This window comes from Oratosquilla oratoria, chromosome 30, assembly GCF_046742065.1.
Source record: "Oratosquilla oratoria isolate Oo_2021 chromosome 30, ASM4674206v1, whole genome shotgun sequence".
Classification (NCBI taxonomy): Eukaryota; Metazoa; Arthropoda; class Malacostraca; order Stomatopoda; family Squillidae; genus Oratosquilla; species Oratosquilla oratoria.
In genome coordinates, this window is record NC_134806.1 from 31,846,378 (window position 1) to 31,874,310 (window position 27,933).

General features: G+C 37.6%; 1 protein-coding gene across 10 annotated transcripts in view; it reads right to left on the minus strand.

The window, feature by feature from the left end:
* Nucleotides 1–20,907, minus strand: part of tutl (immunoglobulin superfamily member turtle) — a 302,646-nt gene extending 281,739 nt beyond the window's left edge. For all 10 annotated transcript variants that reach the window (XM_076212759.1, XM_076212758.1, XM_076212755.1 and 7 more), the window contains exons 1-3: nucleotides 20,390–20,907; nucleotides 14,533–14,668; nucleotides 11,279–11,397 (exon numbers count right to left, since the gene is read on the minus strand). In XM_076212759.1, coding sequence (XP_076068874.1) covers nucleotides 11,279–11,397; nucleotides 14,533–14,623 — 210 coding nt within the window. In that variant the 5' untranslated portion in view covers nucleotides 14,624–14,668; nucleotides 20,390–20,907. The remainder of the gene's footprint in view (nucleotides 1–11,278; nucleotides 11,398–14,532; nucleotides 14,669–20,389) is intronic.
* Nucleotides 20,908–27,933: the final 7,026 nt, after the last annotated feature.

The window sequence follows — 27,933 nt, forward strand, 5'->3', positions numbered from 1 at the left end:
ACTGATAGTCACAGAGGTGGTAAAGGAGAGCTTTAAGGTGAGTAGCAGAACAGAGGGTGAGTAGAAGTTTGATTAACATACTTTTTTAAGTGAAAACTGGTCTACATGCCCATACAGGGTAGAGAGAGTGAGAGAGAGAGAGAGATTGATGTCATAGTATGAGTTTAATTCAAGCCTGTTGTATCCAGCTAGATGAATACAACTAGAATAAAAAATGCCCAGGCACAGGTATAATGCACAGTTTTAAAAAATTACCAAGGAAAAAACAATCAGTTCCCAGTCAAAGTAATGTGTGGATTAAAAAAACTAAAGGCATGTGTGGATTTAAAGAAGTACATGATAAAATCAAGCCAAAAGATGGGATACAGAATGACAATAAAATAAGTTAACTGTATCATGTATATACCTATCTAAAACACAGTTTAGAATATTATTATTATTGATATCAGTGTTTTAGATAGGTATATACATGATACAGTTAACTTATCCAAATAATTTTCATTTTATTCATGACAAATATATAAAGACTGATTGATTAGCATTTTAATTCTTTCATTCTAAATTTGAAGAAGGATAGGGAGGGAAAGGTAGTTGTAGTGGGGAGTGTTAAGAAAATGACCATGATAAGTGAGGAAAGGAGGAGAAATAAGGAAAACAGTTGTTAAGATGATGAGAGCAGGTAAGGTACCTGGGTTGGATGGATGTAATGCAGAATATCCGAAAAAAGGAGGTACAGTGACGGTGGCCTGGCTGGTGAGGTTATTTAATGTTTGCTGGAGAGAGGGTAGAGTACCAGAGGACTGGAGATGCCTGTATAATTCCACTTTACAAGGGAAAAGGGGATAAGTGTGAGTGTAGTAGTTTCAGAAGGATCAGCTTGTAAAGTGTAGTTGGGAAGGATTATGGGAGGGTCTTGATTGAGATGATTAGGAGAGGAACAGAAGGATTAATTGGTGAGGAACATTGTGGGTTTAGGACAGGTGGAGTTGCATAATCAGATTTTTGTGGTAAGACAGATATGTGAAAAAGCTTTAGGAAAAGGCAAGATGTTTTTTGGGCTTTTATGGATTTAGAAAAGGCTTATGATGGGGTAGACAGGAAGGCACTGTGGGAAGTATTGCAGATATATGGGATAGGAGGAAAGCTTTTAAGAGCAGTCAAGAGTTTTTACAGGAGTAGTAGAGCTTGTGTTAGGATTAGAAATGGAGAGAGTGTGGTTTGAGGTAAAGGTGGTACTTCACCTTGGCTGTCCAATTCATACATTGGTGTGGGGTGGTGCAAGAGGTAAATGCAAGGGTAGTGGGTAGGGGATTGGAGATGGTTAAAGAAAATGGGGAAAAGTAGGAGATAAGCCAGTTGTTGTTTTCTGACAACACTGCGCTTGTAGCAAGATCAGAGGAGAGAAAATACTCTGGACTTTTAACTAATAATGAGCATCTAATGAGTAATGTAAAAGTGGGAGATAGTCTAGGCTCTAGTGATCATCAAGAAATAAGATTTAATATTATTTGGGAAGAATTAAAAAGTATGAATAATGTCCAAGTACCAGACTTCAGGAGAGCCAATTTTGATAAGATAAAAACCTATATGAAATTGAATATGAAATGTCATACAGATGATTCATCCATCACCTGTGCAGTCAAGAATTGGGACATGACCAGGGGTCAGGTCATTGAGGGTAATATGCATACCTTGGATCACGTCACTTGGGGGCAGGGGATAAACAGCCAGGTCAGTGACTTGGATGAAATGTATAGCAATCTGATTTGATTATTAATGCACAAAATACATTTATCCCTCTGAAGTCAATATGAAAGAATAGAAATACTTCCAAATGGATGACGGACAGACTGAAACATAAGATCAGAAGAAAAGAGGACTTTATGTTAAAATAAAAAATGGGGAAACACCTTAGATCAAGATATAACGAAATGGCAAAGCTGGTTAAAAAGAATACACATACAGTGAAACATAACATTCACGAACAGCGAATGAGGAAGGATGAACCAAAACATGCTCCGAACCGCTACCTAGCGATTCGACGACGGACGATTTTGGAGCGTATTATCAACAACCACCTGGTTTGTACATACAGGGAGGGAGTGTCGAAATTAAGATGACCGAAATGTAGTCTTTATATCTTAGTTCAGTTACTGTAAAAGAGGAACCAGTGACAACAATGGATGAATTAAACGATGAATTCAGTGAAAAAGAAACTGCAAAGGCAAAGCGACATCTAGAAGTAAGTACAATAGAGTCCCCACTTGGTGTAATAAAAAAAAAGAATGTGTCTGAATGAGACCCCAAAAACATACCAAAGGTTGGATAGAGGTCTTTTTTCAGGATTTAATAGAGAAAAGAGTAACATATATAGAGGGCTAGACATGGATAGAGAACCTAGGTTTAAATTTTTTATAAGAAATAGAGAAATAAATGAGTTGTTGGACAAAATACCGTATTTTACGGCTTGCAAGACGCACCCTAATATTTGAAAGAAATTTCTAAGAAAAAAAGAAGTCATTCTCATAGAAGAACACATTCACCATATACCCGACCACTGAACACAAAAACATAAGAAGCAAGGACGACACGTATTGGACGTATTGTTTACATTACAAAATCACTTGTCCGATTTTGTTTGTATGGCGATGATACTGGTTGGTGATTAGTAAATATACTATACATTTTTCATTGTCCAAGGGTGGTTTTATTTTCATAAAAATAAAATAAAATTTTAAAAAGTATGGATGTAGATATATAAAACTCAACTGCCACATCATTTTTTCGGTAGGCGGTGGTCCAAAGTGTCTTTCTGCTGCTCTTTTACAGTGTTCTTTGGCATATCGTACAACTTGTAGCTTGTATGCGATAGTATAACTAAACCGTTTTGATGAACTAGCCATGGGTGATAATTTCCATGACAAAAAATCTTATGACACATGTGATAGCCTGGTGGTAACTGATAAAGGCACCTGGCATTTGCGTGCGTTCGTGTGTATGTGTTGCTATGAGACGAGGGAACGGCCCATTTTCTCAACACGCCGAGTAGGCTCCAGGAAGAATTATGGTATTGGAAATACTTGTAACAGCTAAGTACTGAGTTTACATCATATAAAAGGTTGAACTAAATAGTACTTAAGCTAACATCAACTGTCCAAGCTTACATGAGCCTGCGTGTTGCCTTACAATACAACATTCATCTTGGAAGATGCATTAGCATTTTTCAGGGTATTTTTTAGGAAAAAAAGTGCGTCTTGTAAGCCGTAAAATATGGTAATTGAACTGAGAAGTGAATACAAAAATATATACAAGTAGCTATATTAAGAAAAGCCAATGAAGAAAACAATAGGGGAATTCATGATCTAAAAATGGAACTGAATAGAATAAAGGGAGAAAATATGTTTGAAAAATGAAAACATGAATAGGAATGAAGTACAGGTAGTCGTCGACTTACGACCTATGCGACTTACGACTGATCGACTTTACGACCACGAGATAGTGCAATAATATTTAACAAAATAATAGAGTAATAGAATTGTAATGTTATGCCTGGCAGTGCAGTACAATTACTTTGCATGCCGCGAGACGCAAGTACGATAGTATTGGCAGGCTGCCGGCAGCGTCACCATCTCAGCCAGCTAAATATTCTTTCATTTTGTTTGTTTGAAGTAAAATGTTTCCTAATTTTGCATTGCATTTTGTATTTTCATATATTTTGAATTAATGAAATGTAACAGCAAAACTTTTTTTTTATGCCTAGGCTAGTTTGTTGCTGATAACAATATGTTCGGTACAGTACGTAAACGAAAAGAATGTGTTTTTAAATAAAATTTTACCTTACATTTTGTATTTTTATGTTTTGCAATTAATAAAATGTAACAGTAAAACTTTTTTATGCTTAGTCTTTTGTCGATAATAATATGTTCGGTACAGCATTTTGTATTTTTATGTGTTGCGATTATAAAATGTAACAGTAAACTTTGTTTATGCCTAGTCTATTGTCGATAACGATATTTTCGGTATACTACGTAAACGAAAAGAATGTGTTTTGAAATAGAAATTTTCCTAATTGTGCCTTGCAATGATTTTAATTTAACAAACAAAAAAGTATTTGTAGGTCAAAGATAACAGGACTTTATTCAGTATGCGTTGACCTAGGCTACGTTTCCTAACGAAAATTATAAAAAAGTTAAGGAATATTAAAGAACGTAGCTCAAAGATAATACAATTTTATTCAGTATGCATACGTTTCCTAAAGAAAGTCTGGTGGTGAATAAAAATGTTAAAAAAATACAGTATCTAGTATCATAGGTGAAAGATGATAGGATTTTATTCAGTATGCTTAGGCCTAAGCTACGTTTCCCAAAGAAAATCAGATAAAATTATGAATAGGTTAAAAATACTATACAACATAGTGCAAAGATGCTAAGATTATTTCAGTATGCAAAATATACAATATATATACAGTAACAAAACTAATATATAAAGGGTAATATATACTGTATATATATAAAGTCCGACTTGCGTCCAGATCGACTTACGACCTGTCTGTCGGAACCGAACTTGGTCGTAAGTCGATGACAACCTGTATTGAAAAAAAGAGATGAAGGATCAAATACAGGTGGTGACTGAGAAAGTGGAAGAAAAAATGAAAGAAAATTACTTTCAAGACATTAAAAAACAGTGGAAGGAGGAACAGGAAAGTCAAAAATTATCCTTCAAGGAAATAATGGAATAACAAATTAAGGATAATACGAAAAAACGGTAATCCAAGTGATTAAAGAAAAAGGAAATTTAGTTAGGGATGCAGTGGACAGGAAAAGATGCATTGTGATTTATGGTGTTAAGGAAAAGCATGATGTATTTACCTAGTTGTACCTAGTTGTATTTACCTAGTTGTATTTTACGGGAAGGGGAGCTATGCTCGTGGTGTCCCGTCTTCATATCTCATTTTATCTAAACTATTTTTAAATTCATGTATTGTTTTTGCACACACCACTTTCTCATCTAACTTGTTCCAACTGTCTATTACTCTGTGAGGAAAGCTGTTCTTTTTCAGGTCTCTTCTATAGCTATCCTTTTTGATTTTCTTTCCATGTCCTCTTGTGCCTAGATACCAGAGAGAAAGGGAAGAAAAAGAGATTGCAAAAGAGATTCTAAAGGAGATTCAAGAGGAAAATCAAACCTTGGATAAAGAAATCAAGGAAACTTACAGAATGAGGAGATACTCAAAAGAAAAACAATTTAGGCCACTAAAGGTAAAACTTAGGTCACAATTGATAGCAGAGGAGGTACTATCCAAAACAACAAAACTTGCAAATAGTGAAAATCTAAAAAATGTATGGATAAAGAAATGAGTGAAGAAGAAAAGGAAAAAGAAAAAAAGCTTAGATGTGAAGCGAAAGAAAGGAATGAAAAAAGAACCAAGAAAGAGAAGAAGGATTATTTTTTTAAAGTGGTGGACCTGAAGTTGAGAAAATGGTACAGTATATCAAAAAGAAGGAAACAAAACAGACAGAAGAAGGGGAAAGAAAAAATTAAAATTAGCATATACGAACATTGACGGAATGATCTCACGAATGAATGAACTGAATGATTACCTGGCATCAGAAAAGCCAGACATAATGGGAATAGTGGAAATGAAATTGAAAGGGAATCTACCACCTAACACAGTGGGGCAAGGTCTATATAACTGCTGGATGAAGAATAGAAAGGAAAAACAAGGAGGGGGAGTACTATTTCTGACCAAGAAAGACTTAAATGTGACAAAGATAACAGAAGGAAGAAATAATGTAGAGTCAATCATGATAAAGATAGAAAACAACCACATGAAAAATAGAAAATTTAAAGTAGTGTATATGCCCTCTAAAACACAGGCCTGGACAGAACATGATCATTCCAAATTGTTAGAAGATACAAAACATGAACTAACTGATATACTGAAAGAAAGAGGAAATACAGTAGTTATGGGTGATTTTAATTCCAAAGAAATATGTTAAGAAGAATTGACAATGAGGGGTGGAGAGGACATATGGGGCAGCATACTACTTGATATGACCATTGAATACACATTGACCCAATGGATAAAGGAAAATACCAGATACAGAAACAATGAGGAACCTTTGAGACTGGATTTAGTACTCACATTGGAACCCAAACTTGTAGACAGAATAGAATACAAAACACCATTAGGAAAGAGTGACCATGTACTAATAGAATTTGAGTTAAAAGAGCAAATGGACCTAAGAAGAAATGAGAAACATAGAATAGGAAGACCAATGTATAGCAAAACGAATTTTGAGAAAATTAAGAATTTTTTCAAAATGCAAAATGGGAAAAGTTCCTTAGTGAGGAGACAAGGATGGAAGAGAAATGGAACATACTAAAGGAAATTTATAATGAGGGTGTGATCAAATATGTTCCACAACAAAAGCAAGAAAGAATATACATAAAAAACTGGTATAACAAAAACTGTAGTGAAGCTAAGGTTAAAAGAGAGAAAGCCTGAAAAAAATGGAAAAAAGAAAAAAGAAAAAAAAAATGCAGGTAGGAAAAGAGAAACTATGAAAAGAAAATTATAGAAAAATGTGAGGATCAGCCAAAGCTATTTTACAGATATGTGAATGGTAAACTGAAAAACAAACAAGAAATAGAAAAACTATGCCAAAGAAGTCATGAATACACAAAAGAACAAGAAATGGCAAAAGTTATGAGTAACCACTTCAAATCTGTTTTCAAAATTGAGAACTCGCCTAACTGTGAAGGAATAGAGAAACAGAAATCCCCCCAAATGAAGGAAATAACTGTAACAAAAAAGGAAATCAGTGACCAAATTAAAAAAACCTAGATGTTAGAAAATTGCATGGTCCAGATGGAATTGCAAATTGGATATTGAAGGAATGCGTGGAGGAACTAATAGATAAAATATACACTATAATAAATACTCGCTCAAAGAAGGAAAAGTACCACAAGACTGGAAAATGTCAACATTGTACCAATATATAAAGGAGGAAGTAAGGAAGATCTAACTAACTACAGACCAGTCTCCCCAACAAGCACAGTAGCTAAAATATGTGAAAAAGTGATTAAAACTAGATGGGTTAAACATCTGGAAGAAAAATCTATACTAAACCCAAGCCAATTTCGATTTAGACAAGGAAGATCATGTACAACAAATCTAATCTGCTTCTATTTGAGAATAATAGATATAATAGATGAGAGAGATGGATGGGCAGACTGTGCCTATCTGGATCTACAAAAGGCATTTAACAAAGTACCACACGAAAAATGAATGGGAAAATTAGAATAGGTGGCATTACAGGTAATTTATTAAAATGGACGGAAGACTTCCTGACTGGGAGAAAAATGAGGGTAGTAATTAGAGACAAACACTCAAAATGGGAAGAAATGATAAGTGGTGTTCCACAAGGGTCAGTACTGGCTCCAATCATGTTTGCCACATATGTAAACGACATGGACGAAGGAGTTGAATGTTATATGAATTTCTTCGCAGATGCAAAAATATTAAAGAAAGTATCAACAAATGAGGACTGTGACACAATCTGGAAATGGACTCAAAAGTGGGAGGTGAACTTTAATATCAAGAAGTGTAGCAAAAACAGAATTTCAAAAGATTACAAAATTGGTGAAAAAAAAAAAAAAAAAAAAAAGTGCACTCAGAAAGGGACCTTGGAGTGATAATCAGCAATGACATGACACAGGACAGACATATAAACAAAATAGTAGGTGAAACATACAACCTACTAAGGTCAATGAAAGTGGCATTTGAATACTTGGATGAAGAAATGATAAAAAAATATTAGTCACACTGATTAGACCAAAACTGGAATATGCAGCGACACTATGGACACCCAGTACTAAAAAGAATATAAGGAAACTAGAAAGAATACAGAGAGCAACAACAAAGTTGGCACCAGCTCTTTCTAAATTAACATGCAAAGATTAACAAAACTAGAACTACCAACACTAGAGCAAAGAAGAGAAAGAGGTGATCTACTGACTATATATAGAATCATGAAAGGAATGGAAATCCTTGACAGAAAAGATTTACTAAAAAATGACATTGGAAAAACAAGAGGTCATGAAAAGAAACTCAAAAAGGATAACTATAGAAGAGATAGGAAAAAGAATAGCTTCCCACAAAGAATGCTGGATATATGGAATAACTTAGATAAAAAAACAGTGTGTGCAAACACTATTCACGATTTCAAGAATAAATTTGATGCTGAAAGATACAAAGACGGATCACCATGAGCATAGCTCCCTTTCCATATAATACAACTAGGTAAATAACAATGAAATTAAGGTTGCCAGTCAAGCAACTTCCAACCCTAAGGGTTTCTTTCATCTCTACAGAACAAAAAAAAAAAAATAAAGAAAGAATAAGCCCAATTAAAAATGATAAAAATGTCATGATAGAATCGGAGGAAAAAATGAGTGAGAAGTTTAACAAATATTTTCTCTCAATGTTTACTAATGAGAGATAAGATAAGATATCTGACTGCGATCCAATTTTCAGTGGGGATGAAGAAAGTAGACTATCTAATATCAGCATTAGTAAAATAGAAGTAGTCAAGCAGATAGAAAGACTTAAGGATACAAAATCCCAGGGTCATGACGAAATTTTTCTGAGAGTGCTTAAGGAATGTAAATTTGAAATCTGCAACCAGTTAACTGAAATATTTAATAAATTGGTAAACACTAGTTTTGTGCCTACTGCTTGGGGGCAGGCAAACGTTGTTCCTGTTTTTAATAGTAATAGTAATAGTAAATAGACTCAGAGAACACATTGAGAGACATAATTTAATTTGTGATACACAGCATGGTTTCTCCAAGGGTAAGTCATGTGTGACTAATCTTCTATCCTTTTACACTAAAGTATACAAGGTGTCAGATAACAATAATGATTATGATGTTATTTACCTTGACTTCAACAAAGCGTTCGACAAGGTGCCACACCAGAGACTACTAAAAAAAATAAAAGCCCATGGCATAGGAGGAAAAGTGTTAGAATGGATTAGAGTTTGGATCAATAACAGAAAACAGTGGGTCACCATAAATGGAGTAAAATCCAGGTGGGACAATGTTACTAGTGGGGTTTCCCGGGGCTCGGTTTTGAGTCCCTTGTTGTTCTTTATGTACATAAACGACTTAGACGATAGGATAAATAGTGATGTTAGTAAGTTCGAGAATGACACTAAAACAGGATGCCTAATTAGGTCAGGAGACGACGCAGAGATTCTGCAGGATGATCTTAACATGGTCGGTGAAATGGCAAATAAACTTCAACATCTTTAAGTGTAGCATGTTAAACGCAGGGCTACACAACCCAGAAAATAGATACAGCTTAGATAACACGCTTTTAGGGAAAACCAAGTGAGAGAGAGACTTGGGAGTTCTAGTGAGTCTGGATCTTAAAACCAGGAAACAGTGCATTAGTGCCAGGAATAAAGCTAACAGAGCATTAGGTTTCATTGCTAGGACAGTAACAAATACAAGTGCAGAGGTAATTATCAAACTCTATCTAGTGATAGACCCATCCTTGACTATGCGGTACAGTTTTGGTCTCTGTCCTATAAAATGGACATAAATTCACTAGAATCAGTACAGAGGAGAATGACCAAAATGATACATGGACTCAGAAATTTGCCTTATGAGGAGAGGGTTAGGCACCTTAACTTACACTCTCTGGAAAGACGAAGAGTGCGGGGTGATCTAACAAAGGTGTTCAAGTGGATCAAAGGCTTTAACAAGGGTGATGCAAACAAGGTCATGATAAAACAATAGGGCAGGACTTCCAGTAATGGATTTAAACTGGACAAGTTTAGATTCAAGAAGGAAATAGGCAAGAACTGGTTTACTAATAGGGTGGTCAATGAATGGAATAGACTTAGTAAACGTGTAGTGAGTGCTGAAACTATCAGTTGTTTTAAGAAATGGTTAGATAGCTTTATGGATGGGGATGACAGGTGGTGATGGATAAGAAGCTGCCTTGTGTAGGCCTTATGGTCTCTTGCGGTCTCCTTCATTCTTATGTTCTTATGATTGAGGAAGTTAGTGACAGAGTTTGGGAAGGTGTGTGAAAGAAGGAAGTTGAAGATAAATATGGGTAAAAGTAAGGTGATAAGATGTACAAGGGGAGAAAGTGGCAGCAGACTGGAAGTGAGTATTAAGGGAGAGAGACTGGAGGGAGTGAATAGTTTTAGATATTTGGGTGTGAATGTGGCAGGAAAGGGAGCAGTGGAGATGGAGGTAGAATGTAGATTCAGAGAATTTAATGGCATGGGGGGATAAAAAGTGTAATGAGAAATAGACATTTGGGAATGAACACTAAAAGGAAATTGTATGAAGTAGTGATTGTGCCAACAGCACTGTATAGGGTAGAAACATAGAACATAAGAAATGAAGTGAGGAGTTAGAATGTGTTTGAGATGAAGTGCCTGAGAAGTATGATAGGGGTTACTACGCTGGATAGAGTGAGAAATGAGGTGATGAGGAGAACAGGGGTGGAAAGGGAGTTAGGAGATAGGGTTGATGAAAGAGTATTGGGATGGTTTGGACGCATGGAAAGAATAAATGAAGAAAGATTAGTAAAAGAGGTGTGGAAGGCAGAAGTGGAAGGAATAAACATGAAGGGGAGACCTAGGATGAGATGGATGGATGGGGTAAAAGGGGCATAAGGAAAAAGGGGAATGTCTGCTAAGGAAGGATGGGAGAGGACAGAAGACAGGGGTGAATGAAGAATGCTTGTGTATGCATGATGCTGTGATGCATGAGGAGGAGTGGGTGAGGGATGGGGGTGAGGGATGTGTGAAAAATAAATTGACGCAGCCCAAAGGGATTTCTCCTCGTCTTCTTTTATGCATGAGAGGATGGAGAGGAGAGGGGTGCCAATTTAATGAAGCAGCCTTGCTATGGATGCACTGTGTCTTGCAACACTGCTTCTGACCCAGGGTAGTGGGCAAGATGCAGGGATAAGCCGTCATCCAGGAGGTGCCAAGATAAGAGGGAGGGAAGGGGGTGTATGGAAGTGGAGTATGTTAGGGATGGAATGGGTGGGAGTGGTTTTTATGCCTTTGTTTTTTGGCTACCTCCCTTGTAAGGGGGAAAGAGCCTTTGGTATATGTATGTATTCAATTCTGCTGTCACTGCCTTCCTTTACTGTGTAGAACTCAAACTGACCATTCATGGGTAATTACTCACAGTTTCACAATCACTGGGCTGACAAATCTGCAGAGAGCAGAGGTACTGTACATACCTGTTTGCTCCACTGGATGATGTATGGAGTATCAGGATCAGTTACGGGGCAGTTGAGGATGACAGACTCTCCTAGTATTGCTGTGATATGCTCAGCATCCCCATATGTGGAGCACATCCCTGTAACAAGAGATAAAAAGAGTTAGTGTGATCTCTCAGAACATTGTCATGATCTTCTATGCACTGTTCTATTCATCTATTTGTCAGTGAAATTTCCAGTTAAAAATTGAAGGGTAAATATCATCCCCGGGTCCAGACGAAATTTTTCTGAGTATGCTTAAGGAGTGTAAATTTGAAATCTGTGACCAATTAACTGAACTATTTAATAAATCGGTAAACACTGGTTTTGTACCTACTACTTGGAGGCAGGCAAACATTGTTCCTGTTTTTAAGAAGGGAGATAGATTGTCTATATGCAACTACAGGCCAATCAGTTTGACATAGGTTATAGGTAAAATGCTTGAATCAATAATAGTAAATAGACTCAAGAGAACACATCGAAAGAAACAATTTAATTTGTGATACACAGCATGGTTTCTCCAAGGGTAAGTCATGTGTGACTAATCTTCTATCCTTTTACACTAAAGTATATAAGTTGTCAGATAACAATGATAATAATTATGTTACTGTATTTACCTTGACTTTAGCAAACCATTCAACAAGGTGCCACACCAGACTACTAAATAAAATCAAAGCCCATGGCATAGGAGGAAAAGTGTTAGAATGGATTAGAGTTTGGATTAGTAACAGAAAACAGTGGGTCACCATAAATGGAGTAAAATCTAGGTGGAGAAATGTTACCAGTGGGGTCCCCCTGGACTCTGTTTTGGGTCCCTTGTTGTTCATTATGTACATAAACGACTTAGACAATGGGATAAATAGTGATGTTAGTAAGTTTGTGGACACTAAAATAGGGTGCCAAATTAGGTCAGGAGACGACACAGAGATTCTGCTGGATGATCTTAACAAATTGTTCACATGCTCATTGAAATGGCAAATGAACTTCAATATCTCTAAGTGTAGCATGTTAAATGGGCTACACAACCCCGAAAATAGATACAGCTTAGATAACACGCTTTTAGAGAAAACTGAGTGCCAGAGAGACTTGGGATTTCTAGTGAGTCTGGACCTTAAAACCAGGAAACAGTGCATTAGTGCCAGGAATAAAGCTAACTGAGCATTAGGTTTCATTGCTAGGAAGGTAATGAATAGAAGTGCAGAGGTAATTATTAAACTCTATCTAGCGATAGTTAGACCCATCCTTGACTATGCGGTACAGTTTTGATCTCCGTCCTTCAGAATGGACATCAATTCACTAGAATCAGTACAGAGAAGAATGACCAAAATGATACATGGACTCAGAAATTTGCCTTATGAATAGGAGAGGCTTAGGCACCTTAACTTACACTCTCTGGAAAGACGCAGAGTACGGGGATCTAATAGAGGCGTTCAAGTGGATCAAAGAGATGATGCAAACAAGGATGATGCAAACAAGTTCATCATATTAAAATAATAGGGCAGGACTCGCAGTAGTGGATTTAAACTGGACAAATTTAGATTTAAGAAGGAAATAGGCAAGAATTGGTTTACTAATAGGGGAGTTGATGAATGGAATAGACTTAGTAACCATGTAGTAAGCACTGAAACTATCAGTTGTTTTAAGAAACGATTAGACAACTTTATGGATGGGGATGACAGGTGGTGATGGAAAAGAGCTGCCTAGTGTAGGCCTTATGGCCTCTTACAGTCTCCTTCATTCTTATGTTCTTATACTTTTTGCCTTCCACTCTATATGGTATACATAATCATCTGGAGTGCAATACCAGTATAAGCAATTATGATGAATGGTTTAAACATATAGACATTACTGGACATTCTATACATTATTAATCCTTTGTATACCTTTATCTGTGAATAAGATTACAACACCTTTAAAGACCAGATTTTGACAAAAAAAAAAAAAAAGAATTGTGATTGGTTACTAATTTCTTAACTTCTACTATCTCTCCTTCCTGGTACCCTCCTAAAATTTCTTCTCTAGCACTTCTATTCTCTCATCTCATCGGTAAATTATTGTCCTTTTTTTTTTTTCTTCTTCTTCTTCTTCTTCTTCTTCTTTCCATTTGATTTTGTCACCTTCATTTCTCTGACTCCTTCCCTTTTCTTCCCTTCCACTTAACTTTCACTCTCAATTTCCTTTCTACCAGATAATGTTCTAAATATTAACTGCCCACTCCCCTATAAACATGCATGTCTAAAACACCTCCAATCCTCCTTTTGGACACAGCTACATTGTCTATCAACACCTTAACAACTACCCTCCCACCCAAAATCTTGACTTAAATTTATATTTACCTTTCTTGTTGAACAATATTCATTATTATCAACTTCTTTTCAAACATTTCTTATCCACTATAATTTCTCCCTGCCATCCCACCCCTCCCTACTACTACATGTATTGGCTCATCTCCTATGGTAGCATTAAGATTCCCCAATACCATAGCATTTACATTTCTCCCAAAACTCTCAGTTACTTAAATCAACCCTAAAACACCCACCCTCTTCATTTTTCTCACTACCAGGGTCATATGCCCTCACAATAGCCCATATCTCCCATCCTAATTTCACTGGACACATTATCTTCAAAGACTCTACACTCCATCATACACTTATCTTGTCACTTACCAACAGTGCACTCCTTCCCTCCCTTGACTTTCACCAATCCTGACATCCTTCCCACCACACCCCTAAATTCCAACTCACTCTTCCCTTTCAGTTTAATTTCATTCAACATGAACACATCCAACTTTCATCTCACATACAACTAATCTCTTCCTTTTTATTCTCTTCCACTCCACACTCATGCACATTTCATGCCCCAATTACTAGGATACTGGTTGGAGTCCTCCCAGACTCTTTTATGCCTTGACTTTTCATAGAAAGAAAAGAAAAGAAAAGAAAAGAAAGAAAGAAAAAAAGTTGAATCCATTGTCCACTCATTCAGTCTAATTTAGTTGCCCACTACATGCATGTCCATAGATATTTGCTAATGTGAAACTGTTTTGGTCTCAGGTAACCAAGATGCAGATAACTGTTGTACTGTAATTCACAATGATTGTGCAGACGAGAATTTATCCTTTTTTACTTGTTATCATGATTATCATTGGTGGACACTTTTTCAATTATACATACTATATTAAAAGCTCAGTTAATACCAAAACATGACAGCAAAACTTGAGAACTCATAATACTTACCCGAGGACACGAGAACGAGGACTATGAGTGAGAGAGGCAGCATTTCGGCGAAGGAAAGGACCGGCCCCCGCCCCGCGTTCGATCCAGGCATTCCGGGGATACGAGCTTACCCATAGCAGTGGCCTGGTTCTCCACCCTGTGGTTGGGTGAAAAGAGAACAATGAAAAGTTAGTCATCATTAGATTTCAAGGACAATGTGAATAACCGAATGAACATAAGATATTAAATGTACAACTTTTGAGCCCCAGGTAGTCTTTCTCACAAAAGAAAAATCATCCACAGACTCACCTTCCCTGTGAACTGACTGACAAAAACCAACAATGTTCTCATGTGAAGACTATATCAGTTCAAGATGGTCACTGGCTTTCAAGGCAAAAATAAATACATGACTAATTAACTGAATAAAAATAACTAAATAAACAAGCAAACAAATAAACACATAAAATATACAAAATAAAAGAGGAAGGGAGGAAGAAGTAGTTGCAGCAGTTCTGATCTTATGAATGACATCAGTAAACCAAGATTCAAAAGTAATGTTGGCTGCGTGACCTACTGAATTAACTCATGCAAATCTACATACCATGGCATACAGCATTTGGAGTGCATGTGACATATATGGTGAATACAATCTTCACACAAAGAGTGATATGAACATAATTTTTGTTATCAGATGAACGTGGTTAAAGTCAATGATTAACAATATAAATTGACTCCAGAGTGATCAATTACTCAGCCCCACCTAATTAGCCTCCAGGTCATATACAAACAGGTAATTAAGTTTAACAAATTAGAGTCCATTACTCAACTTATAATATGTAAATTGCTTTTCATATGTCACCATGGAGATGTGTGTATTTACCTAGTTGTATTTTACAGGAAGGGGAGCTATGCTCGTGGTGTCCCATCTTCACATCTCATTTTATCTAGACCGTTTTAAAATTCATGTATTGTTTTTGCACACACCACATTTTCATCTAACTTGTTCCAAACGTCTATTATCCTATGGGGAATGCTGTTCTTTTTCAGGTCTCTTCTATAATTGTCTTTCTTTTTTTTTTCTTTTTTTTTCCGTGTCCTCTTGTATCTCTACTATCCCATTTTATTAGACCCTCTCTATCAATAATTTCTATGCCTTTCATGATTCTATAGTTATCAAGTCTCCTCTCTCTCTTCTTTGCTCCAATGTCAGCTCAAGTTTTGCCAGTCTCTCCTCATATGATAGTTCTGAGAGTGTTGGTGCCAATTTCATAATTGCTCATTGTATTCTTTCAAGTTTTGTTAAAAAAAAAAAATTTACTTGGTGACCACATCGTCACTGCATACTCCAATTTTGGTCTTATCAAAGTGACTAGTATTTTCTTCACCATTTCTTCATCCAGGTATGTAAATGCCACTTTAATTGATCTTATTAAATTATTAGTTTCTCAAAAAACAAAAATTTCATGTTTCTCAGGGGACATATAATTCATAATAATGACTCCCAGATCCTTCTCATTTTCTACTTTTCTAATTTCTTCCTCTCCCAATGTATATGATCCACTATTCCTTTTTTGCCTCTTCCAAATTCCATTATACTACACTTCTTAATATTGAATTCTATCTCCCACTTCCTACTCCATTCCCATACTTTATTGAGATCCCTCTGCAGCGACTCACAATTTTCTACAGCGTTCACTTTTTTCAAAAGTTTTGCATCAACTGCAAAGAGGCTCATATAACTTTCAATTCCTTTATCCATATCATTAATATATATAGCAAACATTATTGGGACCAGAGCTGTTCCTTGTGGAACTCCACTAATAACTTCATCCCAATTGGAATGTTTGTCTCTTTTCACCACTCTCCTTTTTCTTTTATGTAAGAAGTCTTCCATTCACTTTAGCAGTTTGCCCTGTATTCCTTCTGCATTTTCTAATTTCTTTAGCAATTTCTTGTGTGGCACCTTATTAAAAGCTTTTTCAGGTCTACAAATGCACAATCAGCCCATCCACCTCTTTCTTGCATTACATCAATTAGTCTTGAATAGAAACACATCAAGTCTGTGACACATGATCTTCTTTGTCTAAATCCAAATTGCCTTGGATTTTGTACATTGTTTTTTCCCAAATGTCTTACCCATCTAATTTTGATCATTCTTTCACAAATTTTAGCTACCGTACTTGTAAGAGAGACCGCCCAATCTTCTGGAACTTTTTCCTTCTTTCAATGAACTGCTTATTAGACAATGTATTTTGTCTGTTATATAGTTCCTGCATTCTCTCAAAATCCAGTTTGCCATTTCATCTGGTCCATGCAATTTTCTAACATCGAGATTACTCAAGTGATTCATTATTCCTTTCCTTGTTCTTTCTATCTCTTTCATAGGGGGAACTTTCTCCTCATACTCGACATCTATAAGTTGTATGTTCTCCCTTGTACACACTGATCTAAAATGCTTGTTCATAATTTCTACCATTTCTATTTCCTCTGTGTATTCAACTCCTCATTGTTGTAGTTTCACTAATTCTTGTTTGTTTTTTAGTTTGTTGTTTACAAATCTATAAATTAGTTTTGGTTGATCTTTACATTTTCTATGACATCCTTTTTGTAATTTCCCTTTTCTTCTCTGCACACTTGTACATATTGATTTCTATAACTAGTAGGCTATATATTTTCCATTTTTCAGGTCTTTTGTCTTTCTTCCATTTTATCCAGGCTTTATCCCTTTTGTCTTTTAACTTGCTACATCTTTTGTTGTACAAACATTTTACATATCCTCTTTCTTGTTTTTGTCTTGGAACATACTTTTCCATTCCTTCTTTATATTTTTTGTCATAAATTTCCATTTCTCTTCTACTGTTGTTTCCTCTTGTGTATCTTTTCCCAGTCTGCTTTTTGAAAAAATCTCATATTTTATCAAACTTTGTTTTTCCATACATTTATATCCTTCTTAGTCAGGAACATAACTCCACCACCTTGTTTTACTGCTGTTTATAATCCAATAATTACATGTGCCATGTCCTACATTGTTGGGTGGTAATGGACCTTTCAATTTTGTCTTCACAATTCCCAATATATGTCAGGTTCTTTTTCCTTCAGGTAATCATTCAGTTCATTCAAGCCTGTTATTAAGCCATCTATATTTGTGAAAGACACTTTTAATTTTCTGTTACCTCCATCCTGTTTTCTGTTTCCCTTCCATTTTTCTCTACTATGAACCATTTCCTCACTTTCATATCCACTACTCTCCAATAGAATTTCTCTTTGTCTGACTCTGTTCTGTTCTCGTTTTTTTCCTTAGCTTCTATTCTTTTTTTCTCTTCCTCTCTTTCCTCTTTATTCATCTCTCTTTTTATCCATACCTGTTTATACTGATCACTTTTTGCTAGTTTCCCTGTTTTTGATAAGACATTCTCTGCTGTCGTTTGTGACCTGAATTTAACCTTAATTGGTCTGGTCTTGTCTATATTTTATTTCCCTAGTCTGTATATTTTTTCAATTTCTTTCTCTATTTCTGGTTCATCTCCTCGAACTATTCTAATACAATGTTTACTTTTTCCTTCTCCTCCTTTACTCTTGTAGTCCAATTTGGATTATGCTTCTCTTCCATTCCTAATATAATTATACATTTCTTTTTATCTGCTAAGTCTTTTACTATATTCTCCTTCTCTCTCATCACTTTAATAACTGTGTCCTTAGTTTCTTTCATTTGTTGTTTCACTATATCTCTAAATTCAATTTTGTTATTCTCTTGGACTTTTTTCCAACCATTTACCTCTTTTACTATGGACTCTTAATTCTCTTTATTATTCCTCTTTAATTCCTCATTTTCATCCTTTACTTCTCCACTGTCTTTTTAATTCTTCTATTTCTTTAGTTTGGTTTTGATTTTCCTTCTCTAGTTCTTCTCTAGTTCTTTACCTTGCAAAATTTCATCTTATTTCTTGTTTTAATTTTTCCGTCCCTTTCCTGTGTTAATGCAGTCTAGTACTTAACACGGTATTTTTCTGTTGGTCGCTACTAATCCAACCTAAAGATTCTGTACTTTTTATTTCTCATGTAACTGTTTTATGTTTGATCCCTTTGTATTTATTTTCATTATTTTCTTATCGAAGTTGCCTGCTTCACCTATTCGCGTCTCTGTAAAACCATTCTTTGACTCTTAGTATCTGTGGTGTAACTGACCGATCTTAAGTCTATTGTTTACTTTCCTGTCTTCTTTCCATTTGGGCATCCCAGTTTTTGTTGACCTAGGCTTTGCCACGAATCTGGCTCTTGGTATACGCTGGCTTGTCCCAATTTTATGTACTTCCAAGACGATATCGCTAAGCTAAGTCCTCAATCTAGAGCACTTACGCTAAGGTCGTACTTGCTATTGTTAACGCTAGATTGGCTTTTGTTTTCCTTGGCTTGACAGCGATAAGTGCAGCTATCTGGTCACACCACTCGCCAAGTCCGGTAGCAGAATCAGCTGACCATAACAACCACACAAGCCTCATCTCCTTATCTAGTAGTAGGGATGTTTGATATTCTGAAGGACTTCATATTCACATACTTTTTCTATGAGACATACAATAATCTCATATGACCAATGAAGTTGAATAGACATGTTTTCGGCCTTGTGAACACTGATTTGTTTTGCTTGCATACATCGAGGTCATACGAGAACTGAATTGTATATTTCCATAAAATTAAAATTCATATTAGGGAGTTTTCTTGTATTGTCTTTTTTATTCATTAAAAGTATATAAAAGTAATATTTCTTTAGTTGCATATACGCTGAATGAACGACAGTTTCTAAATACCTCCCACTTGTCCACTTCTATCACTAGAACTAGATGCCAGGGAAAACAGTTCGTACGGGTAATTCGAAACAACGAGAATCAGTAGCTGGTGCAGCGCAAATGGCTGGCCAATAAAGTCGTATCGCTGGATCCAGCGATTTCAGAAACTTGTGTAACCGAGACTTTGGAGAGTTCAAAAAACCCACGAGGACCAAGGTCACGCATCATTCTTTTATGACTAGAAACTAATTTCCATGCAAGGAAGGACGCTGATCACTTTTAATTTCCACTATCCTTCCTTTCTCCTGCCTTTCTTAAATTCCCACTTTATAACCTCTATAATCCCATCTCGGTGTGATATACATTGACGCCAAGGACAGAAGCGCTGGCTATCGATCCTCTAACCTGGATGATACCACCAGGCTATCTTATTCATTTCCGAGGTACCCTCGTTATGAACTGTGATAGCCTACCTTGATGGACTCGGAGATTGGGGCCGTATGTTTAAACCTTTCGCCTGCTCTGGTTTTCCATATAAGTTTATCTGGGTTGCTGGTATACCTGTATTATCAACCAGTCAATTTTCATAATCGTAGCGAGTGGAATTAGTAAAATATTACTTTCTTAAGGTAGAAAACGCCCACCATGGCAAGGGAAAGGTCCCAAAAGTGGTATTAACCCATTCAACCCCGATGACAAGATGTCTTGTCATTTGGTCAAATAAAACAAAAAATCATAAAACACCAAAATGTTTGATCAAACACCAGAAAAATATGACGTCAGTCCTCGCTTCGCTGCGAGCGAAGCGAGGATTGACGTCATATTTTTCTGGTGCTGTTTGATCAAACATTTTGGTGTTTTATGATTTTTTGTTTTATTTGACCAAATGACAAGACATCTTGTCATCGGAGTTGAATGGGTTAAGTGGAAGCCTGGCGATTTTGCCCAAATTTCATGTGGTCTGTTTACTTTAACGGCTGAAGAATAACAGCAAAATAAATAATAAATGAATAAATCAACAAATGAATACATAAACAAATAAAAATAAATGAATACACAACTAAATAGGTAAATCATATCAAACCGGAACTTACTTGAGTCGGCGGTATGCGACGGGCCGGCATTTTCAAGCTAAAATCGTGCACCTGGCATCTTTGCTTGGCCTGGGGCTGCTCGTCTGACACCTTCCTCTTCCCAGTCTCTTTATTTCCCTCCCTCTCTCTCTGCCCCTTTCGAGCGCTGTCTCTTATTCTTTTTATTTGTATGAAGTTCGTTCTTGTCGCTTGCCGTATTTCGTCTTTTCTTCTCTCACTTCTACTGCCGTAGCCTCCCCAATCTCAGTAGTGTGTACTTGGGGGAGGGGGGAAGGGATACAGATGTTGGCCCCACGTAGAGGATGAGGGAGCGGGGAAGGAGGGAGAGGGGAGGGGAGGGTAATTCTGGAAGGGTGGGGGTCGGAAGCTTCGACAGATCAAGGGTCTTCGAGGAGAAGGAAGAAGGAAGATGTTGGGGGTGAGGGGGGAAAGGGGGATGCTTATTCCAGAAGTTTCTCTCCTTTTATCTCATCGTGAAGAGCGAAGAGATCACGCGCCAACGGTTACAGGAGGGGGTTGTCATCTACTGATGGATTGGGGCTGTCGAAGTTCCTAGCCTAAGGTCCCACGGTCGGGTAGCCTGGTTGCGCCGGAGGTACTTGAGTTCTGAAAGAACAAAATACAAATATAAATATAAATATAAATGTATGCATATATATTTTGAAAATGTCTTAAATAGACGAAAACGTTCGGTCACCTTTCATTTTATTTTCCAAGTGGTTTTATTCCACATTTTGTGAATCACGTGTTTTTGTGATTCATTCGCATATATATATATATATATATATATATATATATATACATATATATATATATATATATATATATATGTGTGTGTGTGTGTGTGTGTGTGTGTGTGTGTGTGTGTGTAAAAAAGCCCATGTTTAAATCCCCACGTTACGATGACTTCCTTCACAAATATTACTGAAATTAAGGTAATATCCCATATTGAAAGGGTTAGGATAGGAGAGGGATAGAGAGAGACAGAGAGAGAGCACTGCTTCACACAAGCGTAGAAGACATACTACCAACTTGCAACCACAATCAGCTAATAATTACATTTCCACTGAAAAGAAGGGACGAATAATCTAACAACCTTTTCAGAAATTCATTTGCAAAAAAATAACCAAACAAGAAATAATGACCTCAACCTCTCACCGTTTGTCAAAAACAGTACCCAGGCATACCTATGAGTGGCCTTTCGTGAAGTAACGTTTCATTGGGAGAGAGAGGTTTTACCACTAACGCGGGCGTGGCTGGACCGTAGACTAGCTTTCGGGACGCTACGAAAAAAAATAATGATGATAAACGTTTTTCGCAAACATGCATGTTTACATAAACTGGGAAGTTAAGTGGAAACTGGAGGAAGGGGAATGAAGGTGAGGAGTGGGGCAATGGCGGGGAGGAAAGGTGAGGAGGGAATGTGAGACGAGGGTAGAGAAAGGGAGGGGAGAGGAGGGAAGAGAAGAAGAGCGAAAGGAAAGATATGGGGGTGGAGAAGAAAGAAGTGAAGTAAAAGGGAGAGGAGTGGAGGAAAGAGGACGGGGAAGGAAAAGGATGGGAAGAAGGAAGACAAAGGGAAAGAAAACATGGGAAAAAGATGACTGATGAGGGAAAAGAAAGAAAAGGTGAAAGATGGGAAGATGGGAGAGTCAGCATAGTGGAAATAAGAGGGAAATAGGTAAGAAAGGCAGAATAAGAAAGACAGTGCTAAAGAAGAAGATAATGCTCGAGGAAAGACACACTCATAATCCGCTAACCACACAAACACCTGGCTTGCTGTTGTAGTGGTAAGCGTCAAGGGTTCTCCACGATGCAGACATGAAGGTTGACACACTACAGGAAAAATGGCGCTTTCATAGCTGAGTAATCACTCAGCGCTCATGAAATTAAATTCATCGTGGATGATTAAGCTCATGCAGACACTCATCCACTACCAAGCAAACACATGCAACCACAAAATATGACCGGGTTCAAATACAATTCGTGAACCTGCGTAGCACAGATAGGAAACAATAATATGAAATAAATTAAAAATGAAATACTTTTTCAACACAGACCAGACAATACGAAGTTCTCCAACGGCTACCATGGCGACTTCTGGCCTCTACTCACATTATACATGCCATTTTCTGTTTTAACTATTATTAGCCTTTTCGCCGCTCTTTAATGTGTACAGGAGGTAAACAAACGACGTCAATCACCAGAGCCCCACATTACTCATCGTGCACAACCGGGTAACTATATTATTGCTGCAATTTTCCCTCATGGCACACGTATTATAAATAAACTATACATACACACATACATACACACCACATAACCTGACACGTACAGCACACACACACACACACACACACACCACTACCCCCCCCCCACTGTCTCCACGGCCTCTTCAATCACCTCTACCAGTAACTGCTACTTGCCATGGCTATACTGGCATACAAGGCAAAGGTGGTTTTTTTTTATCAAAGCTACGAACTTATCAGTGCCAGCAGCTCTTAGTGGAAGAGATGGAGTTAGTGATCTGACGGCGATTATGGATGGGTTGTTTTTGCCCGTAATGACGGTTGAGGATGTAGTGACAACGCTTGTTTGGTTTCAGTGAAGATTGTGTCATTCTTTTTTGTGGCAAATGCCAGCCAATCTTTTTCCACTGAGGTAAAGAACAGGATTAAGATCGAGTGGTTTTGCCGAAGTATCGAATCGTTCCATATGGCAGAAGGGTAGATCCTAGATTAGGTCTTCCTTAGTGTGACTTGATATACCGGTGGTTCTTATGTATGAAATAAAACAAGTTACTTTTAATCCCACTCACCTTTAATTTCTTTATATTCGCCAAAATCTGACAAATTTCCGACACTCATTTCAGTTGCAATGCGGTGCGCGACATGACGTCACTATTTTTTCCTTATCGCCCTGCATTCTATCCATAAACGGAATCTACAACTGTTAATTAACAATAAAAGCTTCGAAGCTGTCTATATAAACTTTACGATCTCTTAGTGATGGAAATCGCATCCCCTTCCACCTCTTCCAAAGGCTTTTTCAGAGTTTGAGATTTGCTTATGCTGTGAGGCTCTTTTATTTTCCTTCTTTGTGTCTATAGTGAGGTCAGCCCAATTTTTATTGAGAATTCCTTCTCTAAGGAAATTTTATTTTCAATTAAGAGGGACTTGATATTTACTGCCCAAACCACGATTGAGGTATCGGCAGCTCAGGGAGCCAATAAAGCTAATTGCATTCTGGTCTGATTCATCACTTAATAATGGACAAAACCTGTACAAGAAAATAGTTTTTTACGTACTGAAATACCTTCACAATATTGATCTAAAGCAGTGATTCTCAAATAGGGGTAAATTTACCCTCTGTGGGTAAAAAATGACGATATGGTGGTAAATAATTGCCATACCTGATAACCGATGTTATTTTGTAGTACGAATGAACTGTATAATTTCTTACTTTATCAAAATATATTACTATGGCTTGTGCAAAACCCGAATAATAAACGCGTTTTCTTATCTTCTTATATTCTTATGCCTTTATGAAGACTATGGATTTTTTGTAGGTTTTAGGGGGTCAATCACGTGATACATCAGGCCAAGGGGGTAAATGATGGAAGAGGAAAGGTTAATCCTTGAGCTTGAGACAAAAAATCAAGACAATACTTACAAAACGCGAACCGAAAATACTTTTCGTCTATACATGTGCGATTCATCTTGCATTCTGACATATATTCTTATAGTGAACGCTCCGAATATACAACTAAGGTGTACGAAAGATTCATTCAATTAGTAACAGATAGGTATGTGTGTGTGTGTGTGTGTGTGTGTGTGTGTGTGTGTGTGTGTGTGTGTGTGTGTGCGTGTGTGTGTGCGTGCGGGCGTGTACATAGAAAAACTGCTAAAACCAGAATGTGAAGGGAACAAGGCACGAGTGAATGTGTGTACACAAAAGAAACGAAACTGCTAATAGGACGGGTGATGTCGCCAGTGTTGTTCAACACACGTAGGCATGAAACCACGAATTAAGTAAATGGGCAGCGGAAACAAGGAGGAGTGGAACTGTGCAAAGTAGGGGGTGATGTGGAGTTTACACCATGTGATGCTGATGACAGTGGAGAAATGTGACAATGGGTTTAAGAAGCGAAAAGATGACAATTCTTGCCTTGGGTTTCACTGATTAGAAACCTACATCCCCACAAAGGTCACCAACGGTCCTCGGGTCTTCCCGATAATATTTCCAGGAACAAACACTGGTCTGTTGTCTGTCCTGCGTGAGTGTGGATCCGTTTCTTCATATCGCTACTCCAGACAAGGACGCATCAACTCAGGATTAAATGCATTTCCTTGATGAGAGTCAAATATGTGTGAGGAAGGGTTCTTAAAGGTCCAAAGGTATGGAGAAGGGTTTCCGACCCTTCTGGTGATGCAAAGGTATAAAATTCCAGCAACCGCCTCACTTGGCAATCTCATCCACATCAACAAACAACTTCCCTTGGCATGACAATTTCTTCACCTTCCCTTCTAATACAGACAACATGGGTAGTCATGCATGACCTCACCTCAGACCATTTACCAATAAATGTCACCATAGAAATAGATGTGAAAATACAAATTACACACAAGACAATATTCATAAACTATGAAAAAGCGAAATGGCAATACAGTGGAAGTAAATAAAGGGAGAGAAAAAAAAAACAGACCTTCGACATAGAGCAGTTTCATCAGTAGTGGATGAGATAGAAGAAGGACACTTTAATCACATTCTGCAAACAGTTTATAAGAACTACACTCGACTGCGCTTCCATAGCTTAGTTCCCAACAATCAGGAAAACAGAGATAGTTTACAAGCTACTGTATACAAAATACAGCATTGAGGATAATAACAAGATGCACAAAAACTACCCTAATAGGACAACTGCGCACAAACCAGAATTCTCCCCCATACATGAAAATGATCGGCACACAGTTCTACGCAAGAGCCTTCAAGCCTATTCACTCATTACATCACACAAGCACAATCAACTGAACGTAAGAAACAGTATACTACTCCAATATATACACCTATCTACTATTCAACAAGAACCCACTGTGTTGGATAAGAAGAAATGAAATAGATGATATCCATATATTTCGATCACGGACTGTGATCCTCTGAAGAGGATCACAGTCCGTGATCGAAACATATGAATATCATCTATTTCATTTCTTCTTATCCAACACAGTGGGTTCTTGTTGAATTTTACGAATGTGTTACGACATTACTTTGTAGTTACCTATCTACTACTTGCACCATACAAGACATCCACACAAAACAAGCTCTTCACGACTGACAACCAAAATACCTACTCCATTAACTCTACTAGACATGAGCCCCACAGAAAAATCCCACCCATGAAAAGCAAGGACCACAGTAACACGCCTGCGTTCAGGTCACCACCCATCACTAAGACAGTATTAGCACAGAACAGACCTAGCTACAGAAACAAACTGCCTCAGATGCAACCATCACATAGAGGATACTGATCACCTCATCTTATAATGTCCCACATTGGTTATACGTAGACAACACAATATTTCTTTCTTGGGTGATTTATAGATCAGCCCGGTGGCCGATACGGGTTATCTGGGAGCTACGGGTCCGCTACAAGAGACTCTTGGGGTAACGGATTGATTAGAGAGTGGGAGCAGATTGAGTGACTCTGTGAAGACCTGCTGGGGAGAAGAGTTTTTTAGCAGTTACCAATAAATCACAAATTAATAGGATAAGAGACTTTTCAGAGATCTTAGCACTTCTAAGCTTCCTAAGGGTGAAATGTGCTATCAGTTACTTAGTTGATGTGATCACTGATCGTGGAAATAGCGATGAGAGAGGGAGAGAGAGGGAGAGGCAGAGAGAGGATAGAGACTAAATGAACCACGCGTTTCGTTTTTTCACCACCAGATATGAGCCTACCCTTCACCATCAAACCAATTACTCCTAACTAGCATCTCTTTTCCAAATTATTTTTCCCATAGCTACATAACAACTCAGAAGTCCCTTTCAAACGTCCATGCCTCCAAGCATTGGCTCGTGCACATGAAAATACGTAATGCAGTATCAGCAAGCCAATCTGCTAATACAAGCGCCCAGATATAAGAGCAGTGAAACAAGTATCTACTTACACATGGTCACACTTAACCCCCGTTTTGTACTTGGCAGCATTTTTCCTTTTATTCTGGCTATCGCCACTCTATATTGTCCATCTCTGAGGCACGAACTCCTTCAGTGACAAGGAGAAACCTCTTTTGATTAATCCTTTTCGTAACAAGTGGGATTTTTTTATGCTGCAAGGCTATTCCATTCATCTCCGTAGCACTACCTTAATAGCAAATGCGTTAATGTTCTCACATACATGAGGAAGACTGCACTCTTAAAACGGTGGCCCCAACTCGTCATGATACTGCAATGTCGTGGAAGACAGACTTTCTCCTTTAAAGGTAAATTCCCCAATCTCGTGAAAACATACTACCCTGTGGCAGACTTCGCATCCCAAAAGACACCTTGCGGATGCACCAACTTTGGATTACATCTGACGAACATCCTAGGTCTCATCTCCTCAACCTTGTGGACTTTGTACAACTTAAAGTGCGCGCCTTCTTAGCTCTTAAAAGAGTCTCCCCCAAAGTTTACGAATACATTTGCTTTGAAGTCTTGGCCAGGAAACTTGGGTGTCCATCAAGATGAGACTTGTCCAAATACTACGTGCGACCTTGAGTTTTCCCAGGCTACCCAACTGTCGGAGTCTTTTCCAGGCTGGCCAACTGTTGACTTCACTGTTTGGGCGTGGCCAGACCCCACCCTTCCCTTATCCCCCGAGCTGGCATTACCCAGGTTCATAAATCCCATTTTATAGAGTACAATTTTAATTTTGAGTGTGTATGTGCGTGCGTGCATATATATGAACACACACATACACTATATATTAGAAACACGCATGCTAGAATACCAATATTCCACGCTAAATGCATGGAACGTTGGTGACGCGTGACACTACTGCGTCACAGAGGACAAAACTAATGGCACTGAGCACAAATGGGTCCCCAAGAGATGAGGACCCATTAGCTCAGGATGCAAATGGGGCAAACTTTAGAAAAAGATGAAATGGGGGTGGGAGGGGGAGTGGAGGCGGGGACGGGGGAGGGAGGGGCAGTGTAGAGTTGGAGAAGGATGAAGAACAGAAAAATGGAGGATGGGAGTCGAGAGTGTGATCTAGTGATATCAGGATAGTAGTTCCTTTTTTTTTCTTCTTCTTTTTTTTTTAATCTACAGGAGCACACATATTTTTTCAGGGTAATTACGGGAACACTACCATAATCTTGGACATTATAAAGGAGACCAATTTGTAGAGTTATACTAAACATCACAAAAAATCACACTACTTGCGCAGAGTTCACAAATAAAACTTGTACAACTCTGATATTTATAAGACGTTAATGTCTGATGTAAAATGTGTTATATTCAGAACTACAAAAAAGCGGTACTCGTTAGTACGACGTTAA